This window comes from Balaenoptera physalus (genome assembly GCF_965194825.1).
Source record: "Balaenoptera physalus genome assembly, chromosome: 20".
Lineage (NCBI taxonomy): Eukaryota > Metazoa > Chordata > Mammalia > Artiodactyla > Balaenopteridae > Balaenoptera > Balaenoptera physalus.
This window is the reverse complement of record NC_138901.1, coordinates 50,614,213-50,629,552: the sequence shown is the minus strand read 5'-3', so window position 1 is coordinate 50,629,552 and position 15,340 is coordinate 50,614,213. Positions and strand designations below refer to the sequence as shown.

The 15,340-nt window shown below is 45.0% G+C and overlaps 1 protein-coding gene across 1 annotated transcript in view; it reads right to left on the bottom strand.

The window, feature by feature from the left end:
• Positions 1-15,007, bottom strand: part of NXN (nucleoredoxin) — a 142,196-nt gene extending 127,189 nt beyond the window's left edge. Inside the window, exon 1 of the mRNA XM_082443546.1 lies at positions 14,503-15,007. Within this exon, the coding sequence (XP_082299672.1) occupies positions 14,503-14,874 (372 nt within the window). The 5' untranslated portion in view covers positions 14,875-15,007. The remainder of the gene's footprint in view (positions 1-14,502) is intronic.
• Positions 15,008-15,340: the final 333 nt, after the last annotated feature.

Sequence of the window (15,340 nt, the reverse complement as noted above, 5' to 3'; positions counted from 1 at the left end):
AATATAAGTCATAGGTATATAACAGTGATTCACAATTTTTAAAGGTTATACTCCATTTATAGTTATTATAAAATATTGGCTATATTCCCCATGTTGTGCAATATACCCTTGTAGCTTATTTTATACCTAATAGTTTGTACCTCTTAATCCCCTACCCCTAAATTGCCCCTCCCCCCTCCCTTTTCTCCACTGGTAACCACTAGTTTGTTCTCTGTATCTGTGAGTCTGCTTCTTTTGTTATATTTACTAGTTTGTTGTATTCTTTTAGATTCCACATATAAATGTGGAATCTAAATGTATGTATAAATATCATACAGTATTTGTCTTTCTCTGTCTGACTTATTTCACTTAGCAGAATGTGCTCCAAGTCTATCCATGTTGCTGCAAATGGCAAAATTTCGTTCTTCTTATGGCTGAGTAGTATTTTGTTGGTGTGTGTGTGTGTGTGTGTGTGTGTGTGTGTGTGTATGTGTATCACACCTTCTTTATCCATTTATCTGTTGATGGAAACTTAGGATGCTTCCATATCTTGGCTATTGTGAACAATGCTGCTATGAACCCTGGGGTGCATGTATCTTTTTGAATTAGTGTTTTTGTGTTTTTTGCAGATATATACCCAGGAGAGAATTGCTGGGTCATAAGGTAGTTCCATTTTTAGCTTCTTGAGTAACCTCCATACTGTTTTCCCAAAATACCTCTGAAGAGACACACAAGAAACTGATAATGGTGGCTGCTTCGGGAAAGGCAAACTATGGCCCACAATGGAAGTGACACTTACTTTTCCCTGCATGCCTTTCGTTTTGTTTGAAATTTCTTCTAACATGTGAAGGCACTATCTTTTCAGAAAATAGAAATTAGTTTCAAATACTAAAATTTGTTTGTGTAAAACAATACTTAAGCATCTACATTTATATATACAGTATATACTTATTTTTTTTTGGAAGAATATACAAGACACTATTAACAGTGGTTATCTTTGGAAAGAGAATCATTTTTACAACTAACCAGTGAAACGCTGGCTTTCTCTTGGAAATGGGAAAAGTTAGTAAGTGGAAAAACAGTGCTTAAGTATATGCTGAATGAAGGAATACAAATGGCTTTTTAATGTAAATAGCAGTAAAGCCATAATCTGTGCTGTGTATGCACACAGACAAACAAATCCCACTCTCCTCGTGAAGGAGCACCATGTCTTGTTCCAAGGATCTGGATTTACCCTGTAACTACTGCCTCTGTGGCCCTGTCAACTGAAGAACAGACTCAGATGATCTCAGGGAAAATGTCATTACTTGAGCCTTCACAGGAAAGCAGTGCTTCAAAAAGTGTTTAAAAACTAGTGTTCCACACCACAGCCCCTGCAAATTAATACTTTCCACAAATCCAAATGAAAGAGAACACGTTCAAGTGGTATTAAGTAGTATTTTACTCTTAAGAACATTTGTAAAAGCTTAAAACAATGCATCCAAGGGCTGAGGCCAGAGACCTTCTGCAAATTTAGGCAAGTGATTTCCACCAGGAAAGTGTTTTAGGCATTTAATTCCAATTCATCTTCGTGCCTAACATTTGAAACGTCAGAATTCTTAGGTGCCAAGTTGTAAAGCACATTACAGATTCATGTGTAATCGTAAATGGGCAAATACACGTGGGCAAGAAAGCAAATGCATTTTAAAACAAGGTAAATTGTTCAAAATAAAGGGGTTAATTCATCCTAAAAAGCCAAATATTGGGGCTTCCCTGGTGGCGCAGTGGTTGAGAATCTGCCTGCCAATGCAGGGGACACGGGTTCGAGCCCTGGTCTGGGAAGATCCCACATGCCGTGGAGCGACTAGGCCCGTGAGCCACAATTGCTGAGCCTGCGCGTCTGGAGCCTGTGCTCCCCAACAAGAGAGGCCGCGATAGTGAGAGGCCCGCGCACCGCGATGAAGAGTGGACCCCACTTGCCACAACTGGGGGAAGCCCTCGCACAGAAACGAAGACCCAACACAACCATAAATTAATTAATTAATTAAAAAAAAAAAAGAATAAAGAGACTTTATTAAAAAAAAAAAATACTAGGTCCCTCCTTCTAAAAAAAAAAAAATATATGAAGTGCTGCCTTCTTTAAAAAAAAAAAAAAAAAAAAAAAAAAAAAAAAAAGCCAAATATTAAGAAAAATCTATCTGCACAAGTACGCTGGGTTGCTTTGCCGCTAGTTACTGTCTCTTGCTCATTTTGAAACAAAATGCCACACTTAATTAATTAGCCAGCCCAGTCTCATCCTGCCTGCGCCTGATGGGGAGAAGTAGCATTACAGAAAAGACTCCCTCAGGCTCTATTAGTGCCCTAATGAGACGGTGGGGGGTGGAGGGTGTTGGGATGGGGACAGGGCAGCCACTATTGCCAGGCAGCCTTCAGAAAGCACAGGATCTGGGCCTCCTGGCCAAATCAAGCGCTCTCAACTACACACCAGCTGCTGGAGATGTCTGGCCACAGCTATTCCTACAGGATCTGCCGCAGGAAACAAATGTACCATCGCTCCACGGATACCCAGCTGACCTAGCAACTCTTCCTATAAGGTATGAATTACATCAGAGGGGGAGAAAATGTGCACATTATATCAGCTAACTGCAACCGACATATGGAATATCCATTTTCAAAAGGGCAGAAAGAGGCAGATTCTGCAAACTACAGGTTGGTGAAGTTGACATCGGCCCTTAAGTAAAACCTTGCAGGTTATCACAGTTACTAAACACTTCGGAAAAGAAGTGATCAATTTAGAAGCAAGCATGGGCTCACCAAACACAAAGCATTGCAGACTATCTTCCCCCGAAAGGGAAACAGCAAATATCTAAGTTATAGCAAGCTACCTATTAAGGTCTCCTAGGATAAACATGTTAACCAGATGGAGAAATGTGGGCCGGAATAATGATACAATTAGGCAGATTTAGAACTGGCTGGATTTGAAGTTGGTTGAACAACTAACCAACAGACCATTATTAGCCCAGAGGAAGCCCCTAGCCATGTGCCCTGGGACTCCATCACCAGACATAGACAAGGTCTGGAAGGGATCACATAGTTCAAGGTCAGAAGGGGCTATGATCATAGTGGATGACCACACAGGCATAAAAAATATTTCAACAGACTGCAAAAACTCATCAAATCTCAATAAACTGATTCTTAAAGGTGACAGACACAATATTTGGGACTCTGTTCTCATTTGTTCAGGTATTAAGGTTGGTGAAAAAGACTTTGGAGTTTTGTTGACCAAAAGGTCTGTGAATCAACACCGTGTGATGTGACTGTCAGCCTCAGAGCCACCTGTGCCCCCAAGGTGACCCCCTCCACCTGGACTTCTCAGATACAGGAGGCTAGGACCCTTTTGAACCTAGGACTCAATATTCCACAGACTAGATAAAGAGGGAAATACAGCTAAGAAAAGGTTGGGAATGTGGCAAGTAGACAGACCCAGAGACAAAGACAATTTAAATGAAAGGAAACAACAAATAAATGGTCAGGAGAAGGGGGAAAGATTTGTGATACAGGTACCAAATGCAAAGTGGAGAGCTTATTTGGATTCAAACAAACCAACTGCAACAAAAAAAAAAATCATGAGACAATTATACAATTGAAATACTGGCTGGATATATGCCGATATGAAGGAATTATTAGATTTTTAAGGTATGATATGATGTTGTGGTTATTTTTTTTTTAAAGAGTTACTTAGTGAAATGTTTAAGAAGGAAGTGATATGATGTCTGGGAGTGACTTCAAAGTAATCCAGTGAGGGGTGGGGGCAGTGGGTGTCCCTGAGTTGATTGTTGTATCTGGGCGCTGGGTGCATGGGGGTTCCCTATACTATTTTCCCCACCTGTATGGTGTTTGAAGTTTTCCATAATAAAAAGGTAAAAAAAAAAAAAAATGGCGGGAGGAATAGGCACAGACCAGTATCTCTCCCCTCTCCTTTCCCAGCTCAAAAGTGAAAATCGAAGCCACTTAGTAAAAGTGAGCATTCAATTAGTCATAGAGATAGTCTAGAATCATACCCACATTCAAAGACATGGATATGTCATCACGTCAACAACTGACTAAGAATGATTATAGTCCTAGTAAGAAACTGAAGAGACACCAGATTACATGATAGGCCATTAGAAGGAAAGAGCCAGGTGTTGAAGGTAAAGGGGATACAAAGAAAGAAAAAAGCTGAGAATTCTTCTCTCCTATAATCTGAATAACCATTTAAAAAAATGGAATGGGGACTTCCCTGGTGGTCCAACAGTTAAGACTCCAGGCTGACAATGCAGGGGAGACCCCGTGTTCCATCCCTGGTCAGGGAACTAGATCCTGCATGCCGCAACTAAAGATCCCGCACACGGCAACGAAGACCCCACGTGCCGCAACTAAAACCCGGTGCAGCCAAATAAATTAAATTAAATAAATCATTTTTTTTTTTTAAATGGAGGGACTTCCCTAGTGGCGCAGTGGATAAGAATCCGCCTGCCAATGCAGGGGACACAGGTTTGATCTCTGGGCCAGGAAGATCCCACATGCCGCGTAGCAACTAAGCCCGTGCACCACAACTACTGAAGCCCATGTGCCTAGAGCCCGTGCTCCGAAACAAGAGAAGCCACCTCAATGAGAAGCCCGCGCACCGCAACGAAGAGTAGCCCCCACTCGCCGCAACTAGAGAAAGCCCGAGCGTAGCGACGAAGACCCAACGCGGCCAAAAATAAATAAAAATTAAATCTTTAAAAAAAAATGGAATGGCATAACCAAGCACCTGGGTACACATTCCAGTGACACTATGTACCAGGCACTGTTCTAAACAATTTTCAAATATTAACTCATTTAATCCTTAACAATACAACCCTATAAAGTAGATACTATTATCTCCATTTTACTGACCAGAAACTTAAGAGACACACAAGTTAGGTAATTTGTGTCACAGTCACATTGCTAGAGAGTGACAGAGACAGGATTCAAATCCAGGAAACTTGATCCAGAGTCCATACTCTTATGAACTGTGCAACAGATTTTAAACATCCGCTTATAATGGGGTATTTTTGAAGGTCTGTGGGTTTAAACACTTTTCTAAGTTGCAGTCAAGCATGTGCCCAAAGGTGAAAAAAGGCTGCTCTCAGACCCACATCCACTGCCATTCAGAGCTCAGAGGGCAACACTGTGATTTTGCCTATTGCACGTTGTTCTGCCCAATCTTTATATTTCACATCAAACCCTAAAAAATGAGTAACAGATGAGGCAGCTGTGCTGTGAACCACCACGATCAAAAGAAAACTGTCTTGACCTGATCACGTACAAGGGGGAAAAAAGGCAGCACCTTCTGATTTTAAGCACACTCAATCCATTCAGATTTTCATCCCAGGGATATTGACCAAAAAAGACAAATAAAAAACTGTAAAAAACCGATTCATCTGGATAAAATTCTCCTAGGAAAACAAAGAGGGAAATTCTATCCCTAGAACAGCAAAACTTACCACACCCTATTTTATGACTACTCAACAATGATCCAAGATAAAAGCATTATTAACTGTAGAAATATTACTTGAATTTACCTGTAACTGGGGTCTCAAAATAATCTGAAGGGGAGTGGGTGATAGATGTACTAGAAAGGAATGCTGAACTTTAAGCTTAAATTGTTTTTTAAAAAGGGTTTTCTGAGGTGTAGTTCATACAAAAATCCATTGTATATCTGGTCCAAGAGTTATATGACCAGCAAGCAGCAGAAAATTTATGTTTGCATTTAATCACAGATGCCACAGAACAAAAGTTTCCATTACAGGGTTTCACTACAGAATAACAGCACTCAAGCAACTTTCAATTACTATACTTCTTACTTGTCATAAAGCAGAAAGCACATGTTTGAGATTTCACTGGAAGTTAGAACAGCAGTTTCTGAAAACCTCATAAAAGGGAGGACTGATTTAGTCCTAGGATCTCGGCAGGATACCTGAAGTTCAATTTTGTCTCTGAATAAAAGCACGAAAGCAGCCCCAAGGCTTTGCATAGGATGAAGGGGAGTTGGGGACACTTCACTGGCTGATCTAAAAAAAGCCAAATGATTAAAAGGCCCTTAGAAACCACCACCACGGAAAGGCAGCAACAGAAAAGAGGTTCTGGCTCTCCTGTCTTCCCAGCAACAGCAAATGTTTTAAGTGGTTAAACTATCTCTATCTTATTTCAGAGTCTATCTAGAGTGAATCCACTCAGAAAGCGATTTGTTGAAAAGAGAAGTTTCGGCTCCCTCCTCTTCCCTGGAGAATGTTTGATGTGCACATTTTTTAAGATCCAATTTCTTGAACAGAAAGGACCGAGTTGAATTTAAGAGAGTTCAGTTGAGCCCTTTCTTCCAACACTGAGACCCTGATCTAATAATTGGTTCCCTGTGAATCAATTCTCCAACTCAAACATACTTTGAAAAACTAAAATGCTTAATAGCTACTGATGACTAGTTGCTGGAAGACATAATATGCATGCAGTTTGAGTTCCTTGGAAGAAAGATGCTAGAGAAACACAAACTATTTAGGAAATATAAAAGCATGGAATGATAGGCCTGCAGCTTTTAACTGACTAAGATTTTTGACGTTTCAAAAATGGAGAGGCGAGTCTTTTTCTATTTTTGAGCACAGAATTACAGGGCAACAGAGTTAAACATTCACTTGCTCATGGAAGTACTCTTGAAAGCACTTATTAAGAAACAAAAACAGAATTGGGCGATTGGGATTGACATGTATACACTGATGTGTATAAAATTGATGACTGATTAAAAAAAAAAAAAGAAACAAAAACAGCCACATACTGTGGGTATATACAATTATACAATTCAATTAGGGTCCAACTCTAATATTAAATGTTAAAATCGAGCTAAGTACCAGTGAAAGTGCACATTCCAACTCACACGACGTGCTTTCTGTGACCATATTATCTGACTGTCAGCACCAAAACACTGATCATCTTCCCCTCCCTTTGGCTGGTTTCTGTCTTCAAGGAGCTTAGAGTCAAATGAAAAAGACCAAAAAAAAAAAAAAAAAAATCACAAAAGGCTAAGTGCTAAGACATCTATGTACTCCATCTATGGATGTTCACAAAAGCATCCCACCTAGAGAGGAAAGAGACAGGAAAGCTTCTTAGAGCAGGGAAACCAGGACTGATTTTAGAAAGATCCAAACTCAGCCAGGTAGGAGGAAAGAGGACACTGCCCAGGTGGGAGAAGAGGCAGGAGAACAGTCGGGGACCACGCTTTAGAGTTTGGACTTGACCCCAGAGGCTATGAAGAAGTACTGAAAAATTCTTAAGCAGGAGAATGACAAGATCAAAGTTGTGTTTTTGAACTTGTCATTCCATTCCAGAAACAGTCCAGAGCAGTACTGCTCAAGGTGGGTCTGTAGCCCAGAAGTAATCCATCAGTTCTTTGTTACTGGTCCATGACAGGGCAGGTACAGAAATGGAGAGTGAGCACCTAGAATTGTTTACAGCAGCTCAACATTCCAGCAACATTCAAGCTTGTGACCAATGGTCTCATCTTGTGGAACAGGACAGAGACCAGTCTGTGTGTTGTCAATCCAGTGGGGAGTTGTATGTGGTTCAAGCTGTACAGTAGTCCTGTATAACAGGGCCACGTATGGGTGTGTGACTGATTGGAAACTAACACAACAAAAGGAAACTGATCCTTGATTATAGACAGTTTGAGAAGCTCTAGTCTTGAGAATCAGGGGTCAGCATTGGAAGCAAAGAGCCCATGGAGGAGGCTGCTGTGGTCCAGATGAAATATGAACTCAAGCAGTGATGGTAGGAATGGAGAGAAAAGGTCAGAGTTGAGAACTGTTAAGGAGATCAACAGGGCTCAGTGCCTTTTATTTTTTTATTTTTTAAAATTTATTTATTTTATTTATTTATTTTTGGCTGCATTGGGTCTTCATTGCTGCGCACGGGCTTTCTCTAGTTGGGGCGAGCGGGGGCTACTCTTTGTTGCAGTGCACCGGCTTCTCACTGCAGTGGCTTCTCTTGTTGTGGAGCACGGGCTCTAGGTGCGTGGGCTTCAGGAGTTGTGGCTCACGGGCTCCAGAGCGCAGGCTCAGTAGTTGTGGCGCACGGGCTTAGTTGCTCTGCAACATGTGGGATCTTCTCAGACCAGGGCTCGAACCTGTGTCCCCTACATTGGCAGGCGGATTCTTAACCACTGTGCCACCAGGGAAATCCCTCAGTGCCTTTTAGATGTGAGGGGTGGGAGAGAATCAAGGATGACTCCTGAGACTCAAGAACTCTTAGTCACTTTTTAAATAATGGCAAGATGTAAAGCAACAGTATGCAAGAGCTTCGTAAAAGTCAGGATCAGCAAAAAGATTCTGAATTCATAGCTCTTTTCTTTGAGTGCCTTTGAATAAGTATAATGATAAATTAATGAAATACAGAAACCTAAACACCCCGGTGGTTAACACTGAGCACCACTGGGGATTCAGAACATGAAAAAAGAACACATCCTATGCCAAGCTTACACTCTCCCCCTGAAACAAAATCGTGCAGTAAGGAGCCCAGACTAGTTCAGAATGGGGCAAGCTGGAACCCTGGGGTCCCAGGTCCTAACAGTAAATAAAGAAGAACCCCCGCCCCCGGCCATCCCCCCAACTGAGGGACTTGTTCATCCCCCACCCCAGCTGTATACAACACAAAGCCTTCTTTCTCCAATTTGCGCAGATATTAAAACAAGGCCTCAAACCACAAGGAACAGTGATAAAAAGGGGGTAGGGGCGGAGGAAACGGGTAAATGAAATCAATGACCCTAACCTCAAAACCCACTGCTTTCCTCTGTGCTCTGGTTCATATCCCAACCCGTATCAGGAGACAAATGGATCAACAAAAGCTGTGGACAGCTGGTCCATCAGGCCTGAGCCGCTAACTAGAAGACAAGTATTAAATCCGCAAATGGCGACAGGTCTGAACAAACCTATCCTACAACATTCCAGAGCTGGGAAGGGAGGTGGCTCCGTGTTACGGGGGTGAGGCTTCTACAGCTCCAGAGACCAGAGAGGGCACCGTCCATTTCCCACGCGAAAGAGCAGCGATCCTGCAACCCCCAAGCTGCCCAGATTTGAGCAGCTAGGATCAGCACAAGACACGCCTAATGGCTTTGGCAAACCACAAAAACGATCACCCAAGCACGTAATTAATCTCTCTCAAGAAGAGTGCCCCATCATCTGAAAGCTGTTCTCCTGTATCATGCCTGGCTTCCCTGATTTGCTGTCTCAAGTTTCACTGGCAGATATAAGTACGAAGCTCAGTAAATATCAGTACTATCAGTACTTTAAGGAACGATGTTTGTTATATTCATTTGCTTTTGTTTCATTTTTCTAGATCTTTCTCCTCCATTGTAAGCTCTTCTAGGGCAATTCTTTCAACTCCTTGCTCATATCCCCTTGTATGCTTATAAAAGTCATTTGTTTGAAAAGTTAAAAATACACCTCATAACAGTTTTGGAATTCTGTAATGTGATATATTCCAAAGGCTCACACTGTAAAATGAATTACTTAAGTTCATGGTCATTTATTAACAAATAATAATTGCTAGCACTTATTGAGCACGTACTATATGCCAGGCACGTGTATATTATCTTGTGTCGTCTTTACAACAATGCTGTAAGGCAGGTGCTGTTGTCATCTCTATTTTATAGGTGAGGAACCTGAGACACAGAGAGATAGGATAACTTGCACAAGGTCACACAGCTAATAAACGGCAGAGCCAGGATCTAAAGGACAAGAGTCTGTATTTTCAGCCACTACGCTAGACAGCTTCATTATGCAGAGAAGGAAAATGAGATTAAAAAATACATTACAAATAATGGAATGAGGAAAAAACCTCTCAAGGAAAATTGCTCTTATTACTTTAATCAGACTGTTGTCTTTTATTAGATGGATCCAAGTCCTGGAAACACAGTCAACAGAGGGAGCCTGTCCTGGCTGGTCCAGGCTCCTTATGTGGAAGGCAGAAAACGCCAATATTCAAAGCGGTGCCTTTTTGCCATCTTTTACCACCTCGAAAGTCATTTGTCAGTGTTGTAGAAATCATTCTCTTAGTGGCTAGGGTATTTGGATTGAGGGAGAAAGCACTGGGAGAGATAGAGCTGTAAGACTGTCGGGGTTGGTACCAAATCTCACCCCATCCAAAGAGCCAAAGTGATTCAGGTGAATTCTAGGCCAAGCCTCTGATTTAATCTGAACCAGAATCACCCAGAGCAAACAACCCTGGCGGGGTACAGGAAGATACCACTTCCCCTGGCCGGAGCAAGTGGACCAGAGATGCTAGACCAAAGGCCCTAACTCTGCCGCTCTCCTGCTCTGACTTTCTCGTCCCCTTTCTGTGGGGCAGGAAGTTCTGGGACCACGCCAGAGCCCACCAAACCTGTCCAGATCAACACCAGCAATACTGAACTTCCCTGGTGGCGCAGTGGTTAAGAATCCAACTGCCAGTGCAGGGGACATGGGTTTGATCCTTGGTCCGGGAAGATCCCACATGCCGCAGAGCAACTAAGCCCGTGCGCCACAACTACTGAGCCTGTGCTCTAGAGCCCGCGAGCCACAACTACTGAAGCCCTCACGCCTAGAACCCGGGCTCTGCAACAAGAGAAGCCACTGCAATGAGAAGCCCTCGCACCGCAACGAAGAGTAGCCTCCGCTCACCACAACTAGAGAAAGCCCACGCGCGGCAACGAAGACCCAACGCAGCGAAAAATAAATAAATAAATTTATGTATATATATAAAAAAAAAGACCAGTGGTACTGCATCCTTTGATGTCAGGGCACGCACACTGACCAAATGTTTTCCATCAGGCATCCAGCCCAGGCAAAGCTGAGCCCTGTGTCTCTAAGACCAAAACCAGTGCTTTCCTCTGTGATGCTGAAGCAGATCCCAAAGATCAACTCTCCAGTTTTGACAACTAAGTAACCCATATTAGTCTAAAGGGATACATCAAATCCCAAAAGTCCGAATCTTCACCACTTTCCAACTATTCATCACATTTTCTCTCCAGAAATCTGAAAAATGCCTATCAACAAAACAAACCTACTTATTAAAACAAATCTAACTGCCTTAACTTCAGGATTATATGTTTCCTGACAACACGGCTCTTATAAAAGCACTCAAAGTTCTGTTATCATCTAATTACAATTTCTACACAGCTCGTTATGTGTGCTTAGAAGCCAAAAAGTGAAGCTTCAATTACTTTTGTACCAACCACTAAAGCAAGTAGAAACAGGACAACCTTCCACAAAGATTTTTTTTTAAAAAGATGCTGGAATCCTGTTATTTGGTGTTCTCTCACAGTTCCAAGCAAGGTGAGAGGAGCCATGCAAAACGCAGTTTTAAAAGTCTCGGCCATCCTGAGACTTTCTTACTATATAAAGGGGAAATTAATAAAAGAAGAAAAAGAGAAATACCACACTGCATTTTCTTTCCCTACCATAATTTTTCAATTTTCTTTAGAGAAATGCCAGCCAGTAACTAATTAGAACCATATCCTTTGTTATCCCAGTGGGAAGTATACCAATGGATTTAAGAACAAATGTTAATGAGAACTTAAAAAAATTAGTAATCTGGAACTTTGGTTTCCCTTCAGTGTAAAAACAAAATTCTCTCCTTTAATGCTATTTTTATAGTTGGTGAAACAACATGGACAGAATCCATCAACAAGAAGCTAAGCTGTCTAGCCAGTGAGCACCATGAACCGCGGGTGCCCTGGGTTTTCACTGCTGTTATCACAGAATTGGCACCCCAAGATCACAGATTTCTAAGCACCCCGATTTCAAATAAGAGAGACAAAAACTCAAAGTTACAGAAAAGGAATTTGGTTCACATCTCTTTGGTTTCAAGGGGGAAAATAATTTCTTCCAAAGTGAGTACATAGCTGTTGTAATTTCCAAGAGTATATTTTCCATAAGAAACACAGCTGAAGTTCTTTTACCTGGTGTATCACCACAAATAAGAATACTTCTAGGATCAAATCTTGAGTTGCCTATTCATGAACATCAAGGAGCAGAAACTACCTCCTCGAAAACTGGACTTGTTTTATTTTTTTAATAAACGTATTTATTTTATTTATTTATTTTTGGCTGCGTTGGGTCTTCCTTGCTGCACGTGGGCTTTCTCTAGTTGTGGCGAGCGGGGGCTACTCTTCTTTGAGGTACGCGGGCTTCTCATTGCGGTGGCTTTTCTTGTTGCAGAGCACAGACCCTAGGCGCGTGGGCTTCAGTAGTTGTGGCTCGCGGGCTCTAGAGCACAGGCTCAGGAGTTGTGGCGCACGGGCTCCTTGGCATGTGGGATCTTCCCGGACCAGGGCTCGAACCCGTGTTCCCTGCATTGGCAGGAGCATTCTTAACCACTGCGCCACCAGGGAAGCCCTGGACTTGTTTTAGACAACAAAGTGAACTATAGAGTGTGAGTCAGAAAAGCTCTGAGCAAAAATAAATTTTTAAGATGCTAACGCACCATGGTTTGGGCACGGGCCAGCAATCTGAACTGTATTTTCAAATGAGGTTCTGCCCTGTGTCATCCAGACTCTCATCCTGGGGGAATTAGCAAGTCCAGGCTGGAGCCACAGACCACTTTTTTTTCATGCAAAAGGACTGGCCAGAGTGCAGTGAACTAGGCACGGTCTATGTCATATCAGATATTCTCCTTTTTGGAAAAAAAGCTTTAAGCATTTGCAAAACATCTCAATTTGCCCCATATTTTTACTATCCAGCAAATTTATTTCCCCCACTTGTTGTGGAGGAAAACACAACAACACGCCTTAGGTCTGTAACATTTTACCATCACTGTGTATTTGCAAAAGATAGAATTCATTTGTACTGCCCAATAAGGACATTATTTTACATGGACTTTGGTCTACAACAGAAAATGGACATAACAATGAAAATATTTCTTGATAATTCACTTTCTAGACATTACTCCTCCCCAAAAGGATCATAAAAACCACCACCAAGGAAAACAAAGGATTCCCATGTTTTAAAGCAAAAAAGGACTGGCTATTCACATTCAGGCACCATATAAATCAAATATGGGCATGATCACCTAAAAAGTCGTTAAAACGCCAAGTTTTGCCTCTGTGTGGTTAGTGAGCCCATGTTTCTCCAATGTTAAATTTACAAACTGTATTTGTTAAACTGTATTTCATATTTTAAATACCAAGTCTGTACCTTACACTGCTTCCATGGATGATTTACTCGAGACATATGGGGTCACAGTCTAATCCTTTTACTCTCACTAAGTTTAAATCATGCTTCTCAACAAGATTCTGTACACATTAAAGCAGCACATGGCAGCCCTAAACGCCCCCAGAAGAGCCCTTCTCCTGTCCACTCCATAAAATGAGAGTTTCCTCCGGAAAGGAAGGGGCTGGATTCACACGTTGCATCAGGCATACTAATTAAGCAAAAGCGCTCCAAAACTTTTTCTGTTTCGATTCATGGCAAAATTTCCTGAATTCGTTTTATTAAAACAGACATCTTCATCCAACAGACACACTCAAAAATCCAAGCTAATTTCAGCAGCAAACGGGGTGGGGTGGGGGCGGGGGGCGGCGGGAGATGAGAAGTTGACAGCGAGGTATAAATTTCCCCCAATCCTCGTTCTTCCGGTCAATCTGCACCTATGGGATCGGTTCAGCATTTAATTCGATGTCAAGGCAACACTGGCCCACCAACCAAGTAACTAAGAGCTGCACGGACGGGTCTGGTCCGGTGCCCGAGAGGCATATAGGGAGGATGGCTGGACAGCCAGACAATGAAAAGCTCCCCGGGGGCCACTAGTTCAGCCCGGGGTAGGGGTGGGGGGCGGAGGGAAGGCGAAGGCAGACGAGCGAGCTCCCTTCTCGCCCGAAGCCACGGTCAGCGGCCGACCCCCCCCCCACACACACACACAAGGGCGGCTGGCGGCCTGGCCTCGGCCTCCGGGTCCCCGGCCACAGCCGGAGGAAGCCCCAGGCAAGCCGATTTCTCTCGGAAAGAGAGGAAACTTCCTGGTTCAGGCATTATGGGTAGGGGGCTAGCGCCCTCCCCCACCACCACAGGTATCCGCGGGGAGTCTAGCGCTGAGGGAAGGAAGCGGCCCCTCCCCGCGCCTCTGCCTGGGGGTTGGGGGTCACCGAGTCGCGACCCCCGAGCGCAGCCACCCCCTACGCGAGGCTTCCCACCATGGGGGAACCGGGCTCTCGACTTCCCAGGACGCGAGTCGGGGTCCCGGGGGTTTCAAACTTCCCCAGCGGGCGCGGCCTGGCACCGGCACCGAGTAGTTGCCGCGGGAGCCGCTAGCCGGCGAGGTCCCGGGACGGGGAGGCGGGCAGAGGCAGGGGACGCTGAGGGGCAGGAGGGGAAGCTCGTACACGACGGAGGAGGGGTCGGAGGGGGCGCCGGGGGGTGGGGGGGGGCAGCGAGGACCCGGCTCCCGGGAACTCGCGGGCTGCGCACCCAGGCCGGGGACGCCGACGAGGCCGGCGCCGCCGACGAGGCCGGCGCCGCTCACCTTCCTGTGCTTCTCCTTGTAGGGCAGCGCCAACCACGGCATGTCCCGCACGAAGTCCTGCCACTGCCGCTGGTCCTGGTCCGAGGACACGAAGACGATCTCCAGGCGGCGCCGCGGCTCGGGTTCCGCCGCCGCCCCGGCCCCCGGCCCCGGGCAGGCCCCAGCCCCTGGCCCGGCCGCCGCGTCCCCCCGCAGGCGGCCGTAGAAGGCGGCCAGGCTGGCGCTGAGCTGCGCGCAGGGGGCGCTCAGGCTACAGCCGAAGTAGAGCCCGAGCAGCGAGATGCCGCGGGCAGCCAGCGAGTGCACGTCCACCTCCTCGCCGCCGCCCGTCACCAGCTTCTCGCCCAGCAGCTCCTCCAGGAAACCCGACATCCTGGCCCACCGCTGCCCGGGCACGCGGGCACCCGGGCAGGCAGGCGGCGGCGACCGCGCTCCCTCGGTCCGCGCGGCGGGCAGAGGCGGCGGCAGCGGCGGCGACGGCGGCGGCGGCGGGCACTGGGGAAAAGAAAGCCCCGCCCGTGGGGCCCGCCCACGCCACGCCCCCTTTGTAACAGTGCTAGCCGCCTAGGCACTGGCTGCTGCAGAGGGCGTAGGGGGCGCGGGCTCCCGCCGCGTGGCCGAAGTGCTCGGGAGACAACCCTAGCGGAGGACTTTCCATCTTCACACAATGTTACCTTCATCAGGCTAGGTCTTGCTCGGCACTTACTTCTCTGTATGTTTTGTGTTCTCTACTATAAGAGGACTGGAGGACGCCACCTCTTTTATTTCTTGTGTAGCTTCTGATCTAGCTAGGCACATGGGAGGGAATCCACCATAAGTACTTGTGGGTTGATCGCAG